The 18,962-nt window shown below is 44.4% G+C and overlaps 1 protein-coding gene across 2 annotated transcripts in view; it reads left to right on the forward strand.

Annotated features, from left to right (window-relative positions):
* The first annotated feature begins 608 nt into the window (after positions 1-608).
* The window catches only part of CUNH10orf143 (chromosome unknown C10orf143 homolog), a 36,078-nt gene continuing 17,724 nt past the window's right edge, over positions 609-18,962 (forward strand). The window contains exon 1 of one of the 2 annotated variants that reach the window (XM_040624329.1): positions 609-952. In XM_040624329.1, the coding sequence (XP_040480263.1) occupies positions 851-952 (102 nt within the window). In that variant the 5' untranslated portion in view covers positions 609-850. The remainder of the gene's footprint in view (positions 953-18,962) is intronic. The other variant, XM_040624328.1, reaches the window with a different exon arrangement.

Below are 18,962 nucleotides of genomic sequence, written 5' to 3' on the forward strand. Positions count from 1 at the left end.
GAAGGCTGCAGCAGCTCCGGGAAGCTGACGCGTGAGCAGGAAAGAACGCAGCGCCCACGCACCCTGTCCCTGACCACCACTCTGTCCCGGGCGCCCTGCCCTCCGCAGGTCATCTTTACTCCCCGCTGGCCACGGTTTGGTGACCTGCCGCCGCTGCCCAGCCACTGCCAAAGGCTCGGCTCAGACAGGTGTTTATTAATAGGAGTTTCGCGTGGCCCGGCCTGGACAGGGACTGCCTTCTCCGGGCCCGGCTCCCTTAGGACGCGAGGGCAGCGGAGGGGCAGGCGGCGAAGCCTCGGTCTTCCCTCTGCACCGCCCTCCAGCTTGTTGAGAAAGCCCCGCCCAAGGCAACACCCAGCGGGAGACCCCGGGGCAGCCCCACGGCCGGGGCCGCCCGGAAGTGAGGCCGCCTCCGGGACTACAGTTCCCAGAGACCCGCACCCCAACAGGCTCGCCCACGCGGATTGGCTAGCTGCGCCATCCATCAGCCACCCAGCCACAGGAAGACGGCTGCTGACGGCGCTCAACGGCCAATCACGACAGCAAGGAGCGGGAGCTCCCCCAGCCGATCCACCGCCGTAGGTGAGGCGTGGCGGGACGCCAGAGGAGTAGGGTCTTCGGAGAGGTCGGAGAGGTGACAGGCCGGCCCTCCGCGAAATGATGACCTGGAACAGAGGGTCCGTTTTGCCCAGAAGACTCTGGTCCCCGCCACGCCGGTTGCAGTCCCGGCGAGGCCAAGCCCAGGCGGTCCTCGCCCCGCCCCCGTCTCTCATTGGCTCCCCCGGGACACGTGTGGGGGGAAGGAGGCGTGGACATAGTGGCTTGGGCCGGCGACCGCCGTCCGACGAGGATGAGAGGCCCGCGGATTCGGGCCTGGGGCCGCATGGACACGGTGCTGCCGGGCCGGTGGCGACGGCGGAGGGCGGAGGAGCTTCAGGTTCCGGGGGACGCGGTGAGCCCCCCCCGGGCCTGGGCGTGTGGAATGGGACGGCGGAGCCCTCGGGGCATGCCCCACTGGGCCTCGCGTCTCCACGGGGGCCTTCCCGGGACGAGGCACGGCCGGGGTCGCGCCCGCGCCCTCCTAGGGGGTGGGTGGGGCCAGGGACAGGGGGCGGGGCCGCGACGCTGTCCCGCTCTGTCTCCCTCCGGCCGCGCCTGCGCGGAGACGCGGGAGCCGGGAGCTGCCTGTGCCGCGCTGCCAGAAGGACCGGACCCAGTGTCCCTGACCCGTGCGCGGCCTCGGGGTGTGCGCGCTGCTGCTCCCGAGTCATGCCCCCCACGTGCTGGCGCCGGGCTGGGCGGGGTAGGGCTGCGGGGTTAGCAGACACGCCCGGGTGGAGTGCTTTGAGGGGAGAGATGAGGGTGAGGTGAGATAACTGGTGGTGGGGGCCCCGATCAAGGTCCGGCGGGAGCGTAATCAGGCCTGCGTGAGACTGGAAGGGAAGCAGGATGGGAGACAGGGAATTGCCTAGCCTTTTAGGGACCTGGAGGAAGTCCCGTCGGGTTGGAGCAGCGCTCTGTGACTTCCACCTCCGCTTGCGAATTGGCTGGTTCTCACCCCACCTCCTTTATTTCGTGGTTCCTTGTTAAGAGCACCAAGGAGCCGCCAACGTACCCAGCATCTGAGATCTGTTTTTTCTGCACCTACAGGCTTGATAAGCTCGGAATCTGACCCCGCCCCCGAGTTAATGCAGGCACTGTTTTCTCAGATGTTTTTCACGACGTAACAAGAGTGGCTAGTCTCCTTCCCTGCATGAGCTTCCTCACCCCCACTGCCTGACCACGAAGCCAGTGTCACTTGCGCCCTGTCACAGAAGCACCCCACTTCCAGGGGCCATGTTACCAGGGCACAGGTTAAGCTTCTGTAACAGAGGCTTCAGACCACATTGGCTCCAACAGGTGGAAGCTTGATTCTGCAGCTCATAGTGTGTGGAGGGGAGCAATCCAGGGCAATGGAAAGGGGGCCCTAAATACAGGCGTGGGGCCCGTGCTACCCAGATTAGAGACATCCAGGACCTAGATTCCTCCTGGCTCCTGCACTCCCCAGTGCTGTCCTCTTACACGAGGTCAGCGCTGGGTCATCACTACATTGCTCACATTCCATACTCTGGGAAGTAAATAGTAAAGTGACATAATCATACTGACATCTTAAGAGCTTATTCTGGGAACTCTGGGGAGAATGAAGGGGAGGGCGGTCAGAGTGAAGGCAGGAAGGCAAGGAGTGTGTGGATTACGAGAGGTGACAGGCTTGGACAGAGAGGACAGTGAGACAGTGAATGTCTCTGAAGGGTCTATATACTTAAGGAACAATGCACAGGTCTTGCTGATAGAGTGGACATGGAAGGTCATGGAAGGGGAGGAATCTGGGCTGGCTCCCCGGGCCGTGACTGGAGCACCTGGGTGGGCTGTGGTGCTGTTACTGAGAGAAAATTGGTGTGGAGAAAAGGAGCTCCACTTGGGACACACCGCATTTTCCATCTTTGGGACATTTAACAGAGGTTACAGATACTGCTAGTCACTGAGTGGTTACCAGGCAGATTATCTGAATTTCACAATAACCTGTTACTGTTCCCAGATTACAAGTGAGGAAGCTGAGGTACAGAGAGGTTAATCAGGTGGCTTGAGGTTACACAGCTAGTAGGGAAATAAGGCTTAGACCCCCACTGTCTGCCTCCTGTCCTCTTAGCGAGGGGGCCCTGTATCTTCCCGACCTCTTAGCTATGGGGCCCTGTTGCCTCTCGTGTGAGGCTTCACAACAAAGTTGTAAATTGGCCATAAAATGATGAAAAGTGTGATGCCACAGGGTATCAGGGACCACGCACCAGAGGTAATTTTTTTTTTTTTTAAGATTTTATTTATTTGACAGACACAGCAAGAGAGGGAACACGAGCAAGGGGGAGTGGGAGAGGGAGAAGCAGGCTTCCTGCTGAGCAGGGAGCCGGCGCAGGGCTCAATCCCAAGACCCTGGGATCATGACCTGAGCTGAAGGCAGATGCTTAACGACTGAGCCACCCAGGCGCCCCACCAGAGGTCATTATTGATCGGAGAAGAAGAAAGGCTTAGAGGAGAAACCTTGGATGATCTTTCAGATTGCAGTGCTGAAACTAAGTGCCCAGCTTGAGGCTGCAGTACTTCCCGGCTGTTACCCAGGTGTAGTGAGTTCCGTGTCTAATTGCCTAGGTGTGTATGGCCTCTTAATCTGATAAAGTCCTTGTTTATATTGTGTTGTGCCTTGGTCTTTGATCTAATAATCCAGATTGAGTTCAATGAAGTATCCAAGTCCTTGTCCTGAGTTTTCTGTTCTCTCTCCTCTTTCTCTCTGTCACGCACCCCCTTCTAGAATTTGGTTACGTGGAAAGTGCAACCCATTTCCTACCTCTGTTCACAGATTAGTGGCTCTACAGCCTGTGCGTTATAACCACCAGTGGAGTTTTGGAAACTGCAGCAGCCAGGACCCATCTCTGTAATAGCTTCACAAGTGATTCTCAGGCAGAGCCAGAGGCAGCCATCTGCTGTAATCCCCCGAGTATCCTGACTGTGGGAAGGGTACCTCATGTGGTGACACGTGGAGCAGTTACGTATCATTTAGGGTTTATCATTTCTGTTAGGTAAACGTGTTTTGAGCACCTGTTGTATAGCAAGCAGTATTCTAGGCTCTGCAAAAAGAAAAGTGAAATCCTTGGTTGGATTGACCCTGAGACTTGGGGGCATCCAGTGCTTCGCTCTTTCAGGCCTCCTGCCCACGGCAGAGTCACCACACTACATATTCCAGGAGGAAAGCGCATGCCCAGAACACTGAGAGTCATGCATAGTCTGTCCTGTTCGTGAAGACACTCCTTCCAGACGACCTCTGTAAAAAGCAGGTTCTCAATGTCTGGGCTCACAATCGAATTGGTCTCTTTTCTGGTTTCCTCTGGATTGATCCAAGATCCCTTTTTCCAGCTTTTGATTCCTAGGGATAAGTGGCCATTTCCTCTATTGTAATTTCCTTTGATTCTTTGTCGGTATCCTGTAGAAGTAACATATCAGGATGCATTAATTAATTGGCTATTGACTTTTTTTTTATTGTTTATCGCTTGTTTTTTTTAAAAACATTTTTACCTTAGTATTTCTTTTTTGGTAGGTACTTTTTTAAGTTGAAGTATAAGGTACATACAGTATTACATTACTTTCAGGTGTACAATATAATTATTCAACAATTTCATACATTACTCCGTGCTCGTCACAGTAAGTGTACTCTGAATCCCCTTTATGTCATCCGTCCTCCCACCCACCTCCCCTGTGGCAACCACCAGTCTGTTCTCTTTATATAAGAGGGTATTTTGGTCTCCTTTTGTTTGTTCCTTTGTTCTGTTTCTTAAATTCTGTATATGCAAAACCATATGGTGTTTGTCTTTTTCTGACTGATTTATTTCACTTAGCATTATATCTTCTAGGTCAGTCCCTGTTGCAAATGGCAAGAATCAGTCCTTTTTGTGGCTAGGTAATATTCTGTTGTGTATATATACGGCATCTTTTTTATCCATATATCTGTGGATGGACACTTGCGCTGCTTTCACATCTTGGCTTTTGTAGATGATGCTGCTCTGAACATAGGGGCGCATGTATCTTTTTGCATTAGTGTTTTCATTTTCGTTGGGTAAATACCCAGTCATGGAATTATTGGATCATATACTAATTCTATTTTTAATTTTTTGAGAACCTCCATACTGTTTTCTACAGTGGTTGCACAGTTTGCATTCCCACCAGTGGTGCACGAGGGTTCCTTTTCCTCCATATCCACACCAACACTTGTTATTTCTTATAGTTTTGATTTTAACCGTTCTGACAGGTGTAAGGTGATAGCTCATTGCTTTGCATTTCTGTGGTGATTGATGTTGAGCTTGTTTTCATGTGTCTATTGGCCATTTGTGTGTCTTCTTTGGAAGAATGTCTATTCATGTCATGCCCTTTTATTGGATTGAGTTTTTTGGTGTTGAGTTGTAGGAGTTCTTCATATATTTTGGATATTAACTCTTTATTGTATATATCATTTGCAAATATCTTCTCCCATTCAGTAGGTTGCCTTTTTGTTTTATTGGTTGTTTCCTTTGCTGTGCAAAAGCTTTTTATTTTGAAGTAGACCCGATAGATTATTTTTGCTTTTGTGTCCCTTGCCTCAGGAGACATATCTAGAAAGGAGTTGCTGTGGCCAATGTCAAAGAGGTTGCTGCCTGTGTTTTCTTCTAGGATTTTTATAGTTTCAGGTCTCACATTTAGGTCTTTTTTTTTTTTTTGTAAGATTTTATTTATTTATTTGACAGAGAGAGACAGCCAGCGAGATAGGGAACACAAGCAGGGGGAGTGGGAGAGGAAGAAGCAGGCTCCTAGCGGAGAAGCCTGATGTGAGGCTCAATCCCAGAACGCTGGGATCACGCCCTGAGCCGAAGGCAGACGCTTAGCGACTGCGCCACCCAGGTGCCCCTCACATTTAGGTCTTTAATCCATTTTGAATTTATTTTTGTGTACGATGCCAGAAAGTGGTCCAGTTTCATTGTTTTGCATGTAGCTGTCCAGTTTTCCTAACACCATTTGTCGAAGAGGCTGTCTTTTCCCCGTTGCATATTCTTGCCTCCTTTGTCATAGATTAATTGACCATATAATTGTGGTTTTATTTTTGGGTTCTCTAGTCTGTTCCGTTGATCTCTGTGTCTGTTTTTGTCCCAGTACCATGCTGTTTTGATTACTACAGCTTTGTAGAGTATCTTGAAATCTGGGGTTGTGATAGCTCCAGCTTTGTTCTTCTTTCTCAAGATTGTTTTGGCTATTAGGGGTCTTTTCTGGTTTCCTACAAATTTTAATATTATTTTTTTTAGTTCTGTAAAGAATGTTCTTAGCATTTGGTAAGGATTGCTTTAAATTTGTAGATTGCTTTGGGTAGTATGGACATTTTAACATCATTGGTTCTTCCAGTTCATGAGCATGGGATATCTTTCTATTTGTTTGTGTCTTTAATTTCTTTTCATCAGTTTTATAGTTTTCAGAGTACAGGTCTTTCATCTCTTTGGTTCAGTTTATTCCTAGGTGTTTTATTACTTTTGGTGCAATTATAAATGGGATTGTTTTCTTACTTTCTCTTTCTGCTACTTCATTATTAGTGTATAGAAGTGCAACGGATTTCTGTGTATTAATTTTGTATCCTGAGACTACTGAACGTTTTTGATGCAACTGTGGAAATTTTGATGTGAATAAATTAAAAAGTTCCAATCTACCATTTTCACCAATTCTTGGTATTATGAATAGTTGCCTCTAAAATCAAGGGCTGAGGATATCCTATATCCACTTTGCTCTGTTTATAACTTTTAGACCTGCCTTTGCTAGTACTTGAAAAATTATCCAGTTAATTAAGCTAGTAGTCCTTGTCAGCAAAACCACTTAGACATGTTGATGGCTTTAACTCCATTCAAGTAACCCTACGGGGTCTAACTTGTACAGAGAGAAAATTTGGAGTTAAATTTGCTTGTTTCACCCTGTAGGATGTAGATTTTATAGCTCATCTGCTAAGCAGGATCCCAGCTGTGAGAACCTAATGAGTATCGGCAGTGGTGCCGACCCCAGCAAAACCCTTCACTCTGCCTTTCTGTGGTCACTCTTTTCATTCAAGATAATTGCAACCCATGCCTCAAGAAACAAGTTAATTCTCTCACTCATTTGTAGTTTTAAGGTTACTCTGTCGAGCTGCTTTTACTGTCTGTTCTACTCAGTTTAACTGTATTCAGGCTTCTTCCTATCTAAATGAAGAGAAGTTTACCAATAATTCATCTTTGCTTATATCTCTGATACACATGTTCACACTGCCACCTGCACAGAGCCTCGATCATTTCTAGCTTTTGGCAGATTTCCTTATATATGATGCAGAAAAGTCAAAATGAGGTAATGGTCCGTTGGGGGTACTTGACCACGCTTTGGGGGGGCTCTTTCAGGTGTCTGTCAGGCTCAGCAGCCATGGCTGGACTATGATGTATGTGTCTTCTGCTTCTTCAGTTATCAGATGCCCAGAGTCAAGCAAGGCATGTAGTAGGTGTTTAGCAAATACTTTTTAGCTGATTAACATGTCGAGGGTGTGTGTGTCTCTAACTGGAAAGAAACGAAGGGAGGATCACATTAATGCATAAAATCATTGGTACTTTCAGAGTATCATTTATTTAGGGAAAAGTATAATTTGGCTGGTAAAGCCCCAGCAGTGTGCCCCATCCTCACCCTCATGGTCATGACTGCAGCTCGTGTCTTTTCAGTTTCTCTCTTGTGTTTATTATCAAAACAACGTTGTTTAGCTGCTTTTTTCTTTCAAGTGTACAAGGAGGTGATTTTTTTGGTGAATTTGCAGGTGTGCAGCCATCACCCCCAGTTTTAGAGCACTTCTGTTGCCTCGTTTGTGCCCAGTTTGCAGTAACCCCATCCCTCCCCCAGCTCCCGGCAACTGCTAGTCTTTTTATTTTTCTAGATTTCCATTTTCTGGACTTTTTGTGTGCTTTTTCTTGCAGCTGGCTTCTTTCACTTAGCGTGGTGTTTTTCAGGTTCGTCCACAGTGAACCATGTATCTGTAGCTTGTTCCTTTTTATTGCTAAATAATACTCCATTGTACCAATATACCACATTTTGTTTATCCATTTTTCATTTGATAGACATTGTGTTGTTTATCCTTCTTGGCTATTATGAATAATGCTGAAAATTCGGAAAAGTCACGTGCAGATGTTGGTTTCCCTCTCTTAGATAGGCATGGAGGACTGGAATTGCTGGTGCGTGTTGCTGGAGGGGCTGCCATGCTTTTTCCATAGTGGCACGTTCTGCATCCCCACTGGCAGCCTCTAGAGGGCTCCAGTGAGTCCGCAGTCTCTGGTGTCTGATTACAGTCCTTCTAGTAGGTATGCAGTTAGGGGTCTCACTGTGATTCTAATCTGCACTTCCGTAGGGATTTGCTGTTGGACATCTTTTCATGGGCTTTTTTTATCAGTCATAAGTTTTTTGGTGAATTATTCAAAACTTTTGGTCATATTTAAAAACAGCTTTGTTTATAATTTACATACGATAAAGTTCACTCTTTTAAAGTACACAGGTCAGTGGCTTTAACATATTTACAGAGCTGTGTAAATATCTCCATAATCTAAATAAAGAACGTTTTCATGACCAAAAAGAAACCTGGTTCCCTTGGGCAGTCACTCTCTTTCACCCTCCCCTAGCCCTTAGCAGCTACCGGTTGACCTTCTATCTCTATCAGTTTGTCTGTTCTAGACAATTCATGTACACAGAATCACAATATTTGGCCTTTTGTGACTGGCTTCTTTCACTTGGCCTGATAATGTTTCTGAGGTTCACCCACGTTGAAACATGTATCAGTATCTTACTCCTTTCTGTTGGTAAATAATATTACATTGCGTGTCTATACCACATTTTGTTTATCTGTTATTCAGTTGATGGACATTTGGGTTGTTTGTACTTCTGAGATTTTATAAGTAATGCTGCTGTGAGCATTCATATGCAAGTGTTTGCGTGGACATATGTTTTCATTTCTCATGGGTAGTTTTTCAGTTGTGGAATTGCTGGGCCATAAGGTAACCAGATGCTTAACATTTTGAGGAATGGTCAGAATGTTTTCCAAAGCAGCTGCACCATTTACATTCTCACCAACACGGATTGAGGGTTTTAGTTTCTCCACACCTTTGCCAACACTTGTTATTGTCTTTCTGATTATAGCCATTCTAGTGGTTAGGAACTGGTATCCCATTGTGTTTTTGATTTGCATTTTTCTAATGACAAATGATGTTAAATGTCTTTTCACGTATTTACTGGCCTTTTGTATATCTTTGTTGGGGAAATCACTATTCAAATCCTTTGCCCACTTAAAAAAAAACTATGTCATCTTCTTGAATTGAAAGACTTCTTTATGTATTCTGGATACATGTCTTTTAACATATAGATGATGTGTAAACGTTTGCTCCAAGAATGTGGCTTGTCTTTTTACTTTCTTAATGGTGCCTTTCAGTGCCCCAAAGTTTTGGATATTGATGAAGTCCAGTTTATCAGTTTGTTTCTTTATAGATCATGCTTTTGCCTAAGATTAGAATTCTTTGCCTAAGATTACAGAGGTCTTGTCCAATGTTCCCCTCTAAAAATTTTTTTGCTTTTAGCACTTAACATTTAGCTCTCTGATCCTTTTTGTGTTAATGTTTGTGTATGGTGTGTGGGTAGCGCCCTGAGTTCCTCCTTTTGCGCATGAACCTTGAATCATGCCTGTACCATTTCTGATGAAGACTGTGCTTGCTCCGTTGAATTGTCTCGGCACCTTTGTCAAAAGTCAGTTCACCGTAAACGTACAGGTTTATTTCTGGATTCTCAGTGCTGTTCCATTGATCTGTACGTTTATCCCTATGCCAGTAACACACCGTCTTGGTATTTGCAGATTTTTTTAAGTTTACAGTAAGTTTTGAAATCTTTTTCATACACTGTTTGGTTTTTAGTGCTTCTCTGGTTGTATTTTTCAGTCTTGTCTCCCCAGTTACTGAAAGCCCACTGAAGACCCAGCACTGTCATTTCAGATCACCAGACTCCACCCAAGTTAGTTCGGGTTTTTGGATTTCATTTTTCTCATCTACAAAATAGAAATAAAATTTCTTACCCTTCCTATGTCATGAGGTCGTTAAAATTAAAAGGATCAAATGAAGTAACAAATGTGGAAACGTTCTTAAACTGTAGTTTTTATAATTGTGAACGACCTTTATTAGCCCTACCTGTGGTGAGTAAATTTGTACACCTGTTTTCCTAGATCCTTCATTTAATCAGGTGCAACTTCGGTTTTTGGGGACTTCCTAAATCTCGCAAGCCTGTACTTGATACTCAGTAAGTCTAGTGTGTTCATTCATGTTTTTTACTTTAATTCCAAGTAGGACTGTGGCTTTTTTTTTGTTGTTTTGTGTTGTTTTTGTTTTATTTTCCTTTGTTGTCTTCCTCTAGGTCACTAGCCCGACGGGAATTAAGTTGTCACTCTTGCTTTTGACTACGGTCTTAGACTGGTCCTCTTCCCTAAACCTCCCTGTGTTCCTGCCAGACGGGCTGAGGGGTGTGGGCTGGGAAGCCCATGTACGGTAGGATGACACGTCTTCCAAAAAGTGGTCCCAGCTGAGTGAAGCACAGCATCAAGATGTCAGATCCATGTGGCTAAAGGTTTAGTGTGCCCTGAGAGCGTGGAGTGGAGAGGAGGGATCCTAACTTCTGGTCCCTGTGCTGGACACTGTGTCAGGTTTTGCTGTCCTGAGTCTTCCAAGAAGGTGAACCTCCCAGAGGGCAAGGTCGTTTTCCAGATGACAGTGTTATTGAACAAGAATCTGTGCTTGATGGAAACTGTGTTTTCTCTCCACATGTCTGTCTGTAGGGCCTTATTCGTCTTGCTGTTCCAGCATTAATGGTTCTGTATTCCGGGCTGGTGGACATCTGCATCCGCGCCTCCAGCAAAAGTAAACTGTCTTTACTAAACTTTACTAAACAGCCTCACTCAGCAAACTGTTTCTGGTAACTAGGACTCAACTAACCAGGATTACACATTGCTAATACAAATGATCTTTAGACAAAAGGCCATTAGTCAATAAAAATCCCCACAATACCTTCAGAATGAAAGATTGGGTTAGTGTGTGTGTGTGTGTGTGTGTGTGTGTGTGTGTAGAGAGAGACTCACCATTAACTGCATTCTGAATTCTAGTGATTTACATCAGTATTCTGTCCAGAGTATGTATGCTTAACTGGTGTACTAGTGTATGTATTAAAGATGCTTATAATTCAAGGTGTTTAATTTTTTAGGAATTAAGCCATTTTTTTGCTGTGCAGATTGGAGAGAATACAGGGTGCTTTTCTGTTGAAGTGTTCAGGAAGTTGGCATCTTTTTCTTCTCCACACTCCTCTGGGGTGTAGAGCGGGGGAACAGGTTTCCAGAGGTGGCCCAGGCCTGTGCTCTGTGGGTTTGTGCCCCCTCTTCTGGCTCACCAGTGTGTTCCAGGTGCGTCGTGAAGACGCGCACAGTCTGCTTTCTGTGATTCCGCCGAATCGTGAAGCCTGTGACACTCCTCCCTCCCCTGTGCCCCACTCATCCCGCTGGGCCCCATCGCTTCTAATAAAGGAGAAAGCCCACGGCAACAAAGGGGGGCTCGCACCTCCTCACCTCACCTTCGCTGAGACCTGCCAGGGGTTTTCGTTCTGTCATTGAGGCAACACAATACATAGTTTATATTTTAATTAATGCGTCTTATCAGGTGTCTTCTCTTAGCCGACCGTGTTTCTGTTTCAACTGTCCTCTGGTGAGGTTGCTATTCAATTGATATTCAATTATTGTTAAGTAATGGGGTCTTTGTGTATACTTGGGGTTTTAATTTTGTTTATACAGTGCAAGTGTCATCTTAGTTGGGTGGTAAATCTTCATCTGCCTTTATGAAGGCTGACATATCCTCTCCAGGAGGGAGTAAGAGTGAACCATGTAACACAATCCTAGAGTTAAATGCCTCTGCAGCCTTCATTTTCCTTTGGTCCAGGCCAATCCATAATAACTGGACAATTTGCCAAGTAAGTGTACAGGTCAATAGCGTATGTAGTCAGCTCTCAGTAATCCACCGTAAATAGCAGAAGACATGAATAATTTAATCCACTCAGCTGGTCGGGAGCCCCCAAGCAGGTAACCCCCATGTCCCCGAGAGGAGCCCAGCTCTAACCGCCCACCTAGGTACCAGCATGACTCCCCCTTTAGCCTGCCACCGGGTGTGGGGATCCAATTCCCCAACCGCCTGAGCCACTTAAAGAATGTCGGCTCGTCTCCGTGGATGATCACAAGTCTGCTGACCTTAATGTGCCGAATGTTATTTGACCCCACACAGAAATGCTTTAGAACGCTTTAGGGTTCATCCAGAAAGTACGGGTTCTAGCTCAGAGTCACCCGTCTGCGCCCCTTTGCTTTCCTTTCTGGCAAGTCTGATGTTGTTCAGAAGGGAGCAGGGAAGGAATATTGCTGTCAGCCCTGTGGTGTTACTGATGGGGGAGCTTGAAGCCTGTGTATAAAATGACGTGGGTCGTAGTTAATGTGTCCACTTTTCCCTTTAGCCCAGATTGTGGGAAGTTGGCAATAAACCAGTTTTACACATTGTGCTTGTGCTGACAGCATAAAGATTGAGTACATCCTGAGTAACCGGAGATCTAGGTCCTTGGTCTTCCTGGGTATTTTCATCTGACTTGGGCAAAGGCACAGAAGGCCGCGTTCTTTGCAAATGTCTTGAAGATGATTAGTGGGATTACTGTAGTATTCTGGAGAAGGATTGGATGTACTCCCATAGACCAGAAAACCACACAGATGTCAAATTAAGGTTAACGAGGGTGCCGAGGAGAGCCCTTCCATGTAAAGAAGGACACTCAAAAAGCACCAGGGCTGGGGCAGCTGCTTCACGTGGAGACGCCGGGGCAGTGGAGGATGCCCGCTTCTCTTGGACCTGCCATGCTGTGTGGCCGCTGCGCCCGTTCTGCTAGTGTGGGTGTCTTCTGTGCAGACATACTGGCTGAGCTACAGAGGGTGGTCATTCTGCTCTCCACTGTGGGGGCCACATGGCTTTGCAAGTATTTTTTATGGTTTATTTTAAGAGGGCTGTTGACAGGTTTTAGAAACTCTGGAGCAGGGTGTCTAGGGTAGGAAGAGTCTGGAAAACATCTCAGGTGTGGGAGAGTGAAAGGCGGTAGGAATGGTTGGTTAGAGAGAGGAAACCGCACAGGTACCTGAGCTCGATATGCAGACATCTGGAAGGATGTTTATCTCCTGCTTGAGGGACTATTTATTTTATGTTGCTCAGAAGGGAAAAATTAGAATCAGTGGGTTGAGATTATGGGAAAGCAATTTGGCTTAAATCAGTATTTCTAGAAGTGTGGTACACATACTACCAGGGGTATGAGATATTTTTTTTCCTTCATTTTTAAAAACTTTATTTCAGAATAGTTATAGATTTACAGAAAGTTTCCCCCAAGAAAATAATATAGAGAATTCAGGTATACCTTCAGCTAGACAACTTAAATAGTGATAGTACAGCGAGTGTGCCGTGAAATTAGTCCTGGTGAAGTGCTCTTAACTACACTAGACCTTCTCCTGTCTCACCTGTTTTCCCACTAACAGACTTTCTCTGACCCAGATGGAAACCAGGGTCCACCCTGCACATAGTTCTTGTGCTTCTAGGTCTCTTCCAATCTGACACCAACCAGTGCTCTTGACCTTGACAGTTTTAATGAATCTTGGTCAGTTATTTTGTAGAGTGTCACTCATTCTGGGTTGTGTCATATTTTCTTTCTTTTTTTTTTTTTTAAAGATTTTATTTATTCATTCAACAGAGAGAGAGACAGCCAGCGAGAGAGGGAACACAAGCAGGGGGAGTGGGAGAGGAAGAAGCAGGCTCATAGCGAAGAAGCCTGATGTGAGGCTCGATCCCACAACGCCAGGATCACGCCCTGAGCCGAAGGCAGACGCTTAACCGCTGTGCCACCCAGGCGCCCCTGTGTTATGTTTTCTATGATTAGATGAAGGCCACGCGTTTGGCACAAAGACCACAGAGGTGAGGTTACACCTTCTCAGCGCATCAGATCAGGGCTTCACGAGCCAGTCACTACTGCTAGTGTTGACCTTGTCCCTCCTTGAAGGTGATTTCATCCACTGTAAAGCCACTATCTTTCTCCTTGTAATTAATAAAAACCTTGGAAGAGATGCTTTGAGGCTGTGCCAATATCCTGTTTCTCCTTAAACTTTTGCCCAGTTGTTTTTGCATCTACTGGTAAATCTTGTTTGAAATAACTTTCACTGTGGCCTTTACTTAATGGTGGTTTTATATTTTCCCCGTTCCTTTTACATGTGTTAATTAGAACTCGACTGAAAAGGAGAACACGGTCTCTTCTCCCCCAGTGATGTGCTCATTGTTGATGTCATGGTGAGAATCACGGGTATTTACTTTATTCTCGGATTACAGTCCAGTGCTGTTGTTCCTTATTTTATTGCCCAAGTTGTTCCCTGGCTGTGGCCATTGGGAACTCCTTCAGGATCCTGTACCTTTGTCTTTATGACGTGTCCTCATACTTTTTAAAAAAACTTACTTTGGGTGATGTAAAATGTCTCAGGCTCATCTTATGCTTTCCCTGTTCCATGCCTGAACCGACCCCTCCCCATGGCATAGCCTAGATTCCTTCAACAGGAGAGAACGGTGGTTAGAAACAGTATCTACGTGCTAGGTTTAGTCTTGCTACCACTGTGGTATTGCTGTCTCAGCGGACACAGCTAGGAAGTGTACATATTTGTGTATGGATACATACTAGTATGTAAGTATTTGTATTTATGCTTCAGATTATGTGCCCATCCACCCAGCTGTATGTTTCTCTGCTGCTGCTGGATATGTTTTGAAAATTGCATTCATGCTAATTACTTCCAGTTCTGATCCAACACCCCTGGCTTTTTTGTTGTTGTTGTTGTTTGTTTGTTTTTATTTATTTATTTGAGGTGGGGAGGAGGAGAGGCAGAGAGAGAATCTCAAGCCAACTCCACACCCAGCATGGAGTCCGATGAGGGGCTCAATCTCACGACCCTGAGATCACGACCTGAGCCAAAATCAGGAGTCGGATGCTCAGCCCACTGAGCCAGCCAGGCCCCCCCCCACTGGGTTCTTTGGTAGCCTTCTCCCTTCCCTTATTTGTACCTTATTTCTTCAATAGAGAGAAACCTGGCTTTCATTATTTACAGTATGTTTACTTAATTATTCAGTCCCAGTGTACCAATAAAATAGTTTCAAATTTGCTAATCTGTGAGAAACAGATTTGCTAACTAGAGTCAGTATTTGCATACAGCACTCTTTGGTCCTTAGACTTAACAGTTTCTAATGAAAATAGTATTTTCCAGAATTACTGAGGATAGGTCTGTGTTTCAGTGTGGCTATGTTATTTGTAAAATAGTTTCATTCGTTATTATTTGTGTTCCATTTGGGTCTTCTCTCTGACATCCTGGTTGATTTAAACTTAGTACTTATTTTTGGGTATGTGAAGTGTTACTGCAGTTCTAAGACTAGAGCTTCTGAAAAATTTGTGCCAAGTGTCTGCTCCCGCTTGTACCTGTCATCCCCCTTCCTTCATACCTTTTCCCGCCCACTCTCCGTAGGAAACCAGTGTCTTTAGCTCCTGGTGTCTCCTCCCTGTATTTCCTGTGTACGGATGAGCAGGCAGGTGCAGGTGTGTTCATACCCCTTCTTGCATCGCACTTCATCTGTTGCACTTTGTCTTTTCACGGTATGTCCTGGGAATGGCTGCGAGCCCGTCCACGCAGGTCTTGCCCTAGTTTTTACAGCTGCCTGGAGCCGCGTTGCTGAGATGCACCACGCTTCTCCAGCTGCTGTCCTGCCTGTGCCCATTTAGGTGGTTTTCAGGATCTTCCAGCTTAACCAGTGCTACAGTGAGTGACCACGTGCAGCCTTTTTTCCCACATTGTTTTGGGTATGCCTGTCGGGTAGGTTCCTACAGGTGTCATTTCTGGGTTAAAAAGTCTGTGTTTGTAGCTTTTGTTAGGTATCACCACGTTTCCTGCAGAATTTGCAGCCCAGGTGATGCCTGTTTCCCTATAGCCTCACCATCAGAGTCCGAGTCACACCTCAGCATTTGGCAGTCTGACAGATGACAAGTGACAAGTAGGGTCTTCTCGTTTGCTCTTCTCTAAGTGTGAGTGAGCTTGAACTTGTAAACTTTTTTGTTAATTGTCTGTTCATGGCTTTTTCCTATTTTTCTTTTGTGTGTTTGGTCCTTTGTCCCTCATTTTCTAGGAGAGTTTCATATATTAAGGGTAGTGGCCCTTTTCCTGGGGATAGGCTGCAGATATTTTCCTCCAGTTTGTCAGTTATCTTCTGTTTTGTCTAGGGCACTGTTTGTGTTTTTCATTTTGTCCTGCAGACGTTTTATTTTTATGTAGTCAAATCCATCAATTTCTGTTTCATTGCCTCTGGATGTGGAGACATAGTGAGAAAGTCTCCCTATACCAAAGACTCACTCATGTTTTCTTCTAGGAATTCTATAGTTTAATTTTCTTACATTTTTAGATCCTTAATCCATTTGAGGTTTATTCTTATATACGATACAAAATACACATCTGAATTTCATCTTTTTCCAAATGGCTACGCAGTTGTCCCAGCACCATGTATTGAAAGGTCCATCTTCATCCTGGCGACTCGTGATGGCAAATTTCCATATACGTTCAGGTTTATTTCTGGACTTCTTATTCAGTCCCATTTGTCTATTTGTCCCCAGCACCACCCTTTTTAAATATAGAGTCTTTATAGTATGATTTTATGTCCAGTAGTTTTAATTTTATTTTTTCATTTTTGATAAAAATATTCGTCTAATGAGTTTTTCTCTGATTACTGCTTTAAAGGCGTCTCATAGATTCCGATTTTTCCCCAGGGTTTTCTTGGCTATTCTTGCATGTTTGTTTTTCCACGTGACCTTTAGTATCAACTTGTGTAAGTCTGCACTGTAGGCCATTGGTATTTTTATTGGCATTACATTGACTTTATAAATTAACTTAGGGGCAACTGTCATCTTTCTAATGTTAAGTCATCCTAACTAACAATAGGAGATGCTTTTTCATTTGTTCATTTCTGCTTTCGTGTCTTGCAAGAACGTTTTACGTTCTCCTTGTATAGGTTGAATGCAATTCCTGTTAAACTTATTCCTAAACATTTAATCTTCCTTGTTGCAATGATCTAAAATGGGGTTTTGTCTAACAACTTATTATTTTATATTTCCAGGCAATTTTTGTATTTTAACTTTGTGTCCTACTATTCAATTGATTCTTTCATTGTTTGGGTTAGTTTTATCATTGATTCTCGGGGGGTTTCCAGATATATATTATGATATCTGCAAATAGTGATAGTTTTACTTCCTTACCCATTCTTATGCCTCTGCTTGATTTATCTTTTGTAATTATATAGGGTAACGTAATAGCTCTAGAGTAGGGCCGCGGTAAGCAGAAATGGAGCCTTTCCCTCGATTTTAGTGGAAATGCCAGTAGTCTTTTCCCATTAAATAAGATACTCGCATTAGGAATAAAGTATGTAGATTTTATCATGTTAAGAATATAACTCTCAGTTTGTGTTTTCTGTAGTTTTTATAAATGGGTTTTAAATTTTGTCAAAGGGTTTTTCAATATCTGGGTAGATAATCGTACATCTTTTCCTTAGGTTGATTAATATGAGGAATGATACTGAATTTCCTAATATTGAACCCAACTTTCATTTTTGGAAAAAATCGTACTTGGTCATGGTATGTGGCTTCTTTCTGTGGTGTTAGATTCTGTTTGTTAATGTTTTTTTTTTTTTTTTAAAGATTTTATTTATTTATTCGACAGAGATAGAGACAGCCAGCGAGAGAGGGAACACAAGCAGGGGGAGTGGGAGAGGAAGAAGCAGGCTCATAGCAGAAGAGCCTGATGTGGGGCTCGATCCCAGATCGCCGGGATCACGCCCTGAGCCGAAGGCAGACGCTTAACCGCTGTGCCACCCAGGCGCCCCTGTTTGTTAATGTTTTATTTAATATTGGTGCATTGATATTTGTGAGGGATACTGGTCCGTGGTTTTCTTTCTTTCTTCTTTATCTGGTGTATCAGTATTACATAACTTGCTTCATAAAAGGACTTGGGGGCTTTTCCATCCTCGTCAGTGTTCTGGAGCAGTTTATGTAGAGCATTGGAACTCTCTGGCCTTGAGTGTTTGGTACAGCGCCCTGTGAAGCTGTCTTTCTTGGGGAGGTGCCTGCTTAGGAATCTTTGTCTTCTCTGGCTGTCATCTGGTTCAGCTCTCTAAGTGCAGTGGATTCATTCTTGGTCATGGCCATCTGAGCTTCCTCTGGGAGTTCTCCATGCCAGCAACATGTTCAAGTCTGTTTGCGTGGAGGTCTAGAGAAGAGTCTCTTAGGATTTTTTTAATTTCTTGTTTCACTGGTCACTTCCCCTGTGTCATTTCTTATTTTCTGAGCTTGTGCTTTCTCCCCTTTTTTCTTGATCAAGTAGCTGGTAGATTGTCTACTTTGTTAATTTCCACCCCCACCCCCACAAAAACCCACAAGACTTAGAATTACTAGGTAGGTCTGCTGTTCTTAATGGAAAACCTCCCCTCATTAGTTAGCTTTTTCCTCCATTGTTTCTTCCTTGAATTTTCTTTTGGGTTACTAACAAGCTAAGGCTTGTTGATTGATTAATTTTATTTTTTTTATTTTTATTGATAAAAACGTTAGTATAATGAATTTTTCTCTGATTACTGCTTTAAATGGATTCCATAGATTCTAATATATAGTGCTTTCTTTGTAATTATTTTTTAAAAATTCTGTACTTTTAGTTTGTATTTACTCTTTCATTACAAGTCAATAGTAGGTTTTTAAAAATATCCAAGTGGAAATGACTTTGTTTTTTGTTGTTGTTAATAATGTATACTTTTATTGCATTGTGATCGGAAAGTATTGTTTGCAGTGTTTCTGCATTATGAAAATGGTTGATGTTTTCTTTGTGACCTAATATATGACCATTTGTAGGGAATGTGCTATAGATTCTTGAGAGTAATGTGTATTCTCTGCTCTCAGGGTATGGACTGTATATCTGTAAGCTGTACTGTGGTAGATGGTGTCTCCGGACTTCTTGTGCACTTGCTCTGCCTTGTATGGAGATGGTGTATTAAATCTCCCATTTTTCGTACATGCCTATGTGCATCTCCTTGCATATCCTGTCACCCTTGCTTCTAAAGGTGGTGGGTTTTTGTTTTTGTTTTAAGATTTTATTTATTTGGGAGAGAGAGAGAGGGAAAGCACAGAGGGAGAGTGAGAGGGAGAAGCAGACTTCCCGTTGAGCAGAGAGCCTGATGCGGCACTCTGTCCCAGGATCCTGAGATCACGACCTG

This window comes from Ursus maritimus, unplaced genomic scaffold (assembly GCF_017311325.1).
Source record: "Ursus maritimus isolate PB19 unplaced genomic scaffold, ASM1731132v1 scaffold_7, whole genome shotgun sequence".
NCBI lineage: Eukaryota > Metazoa > Chordata > Mammalia > Carnivora > Ursidae > Ursus > Ursus maritimus.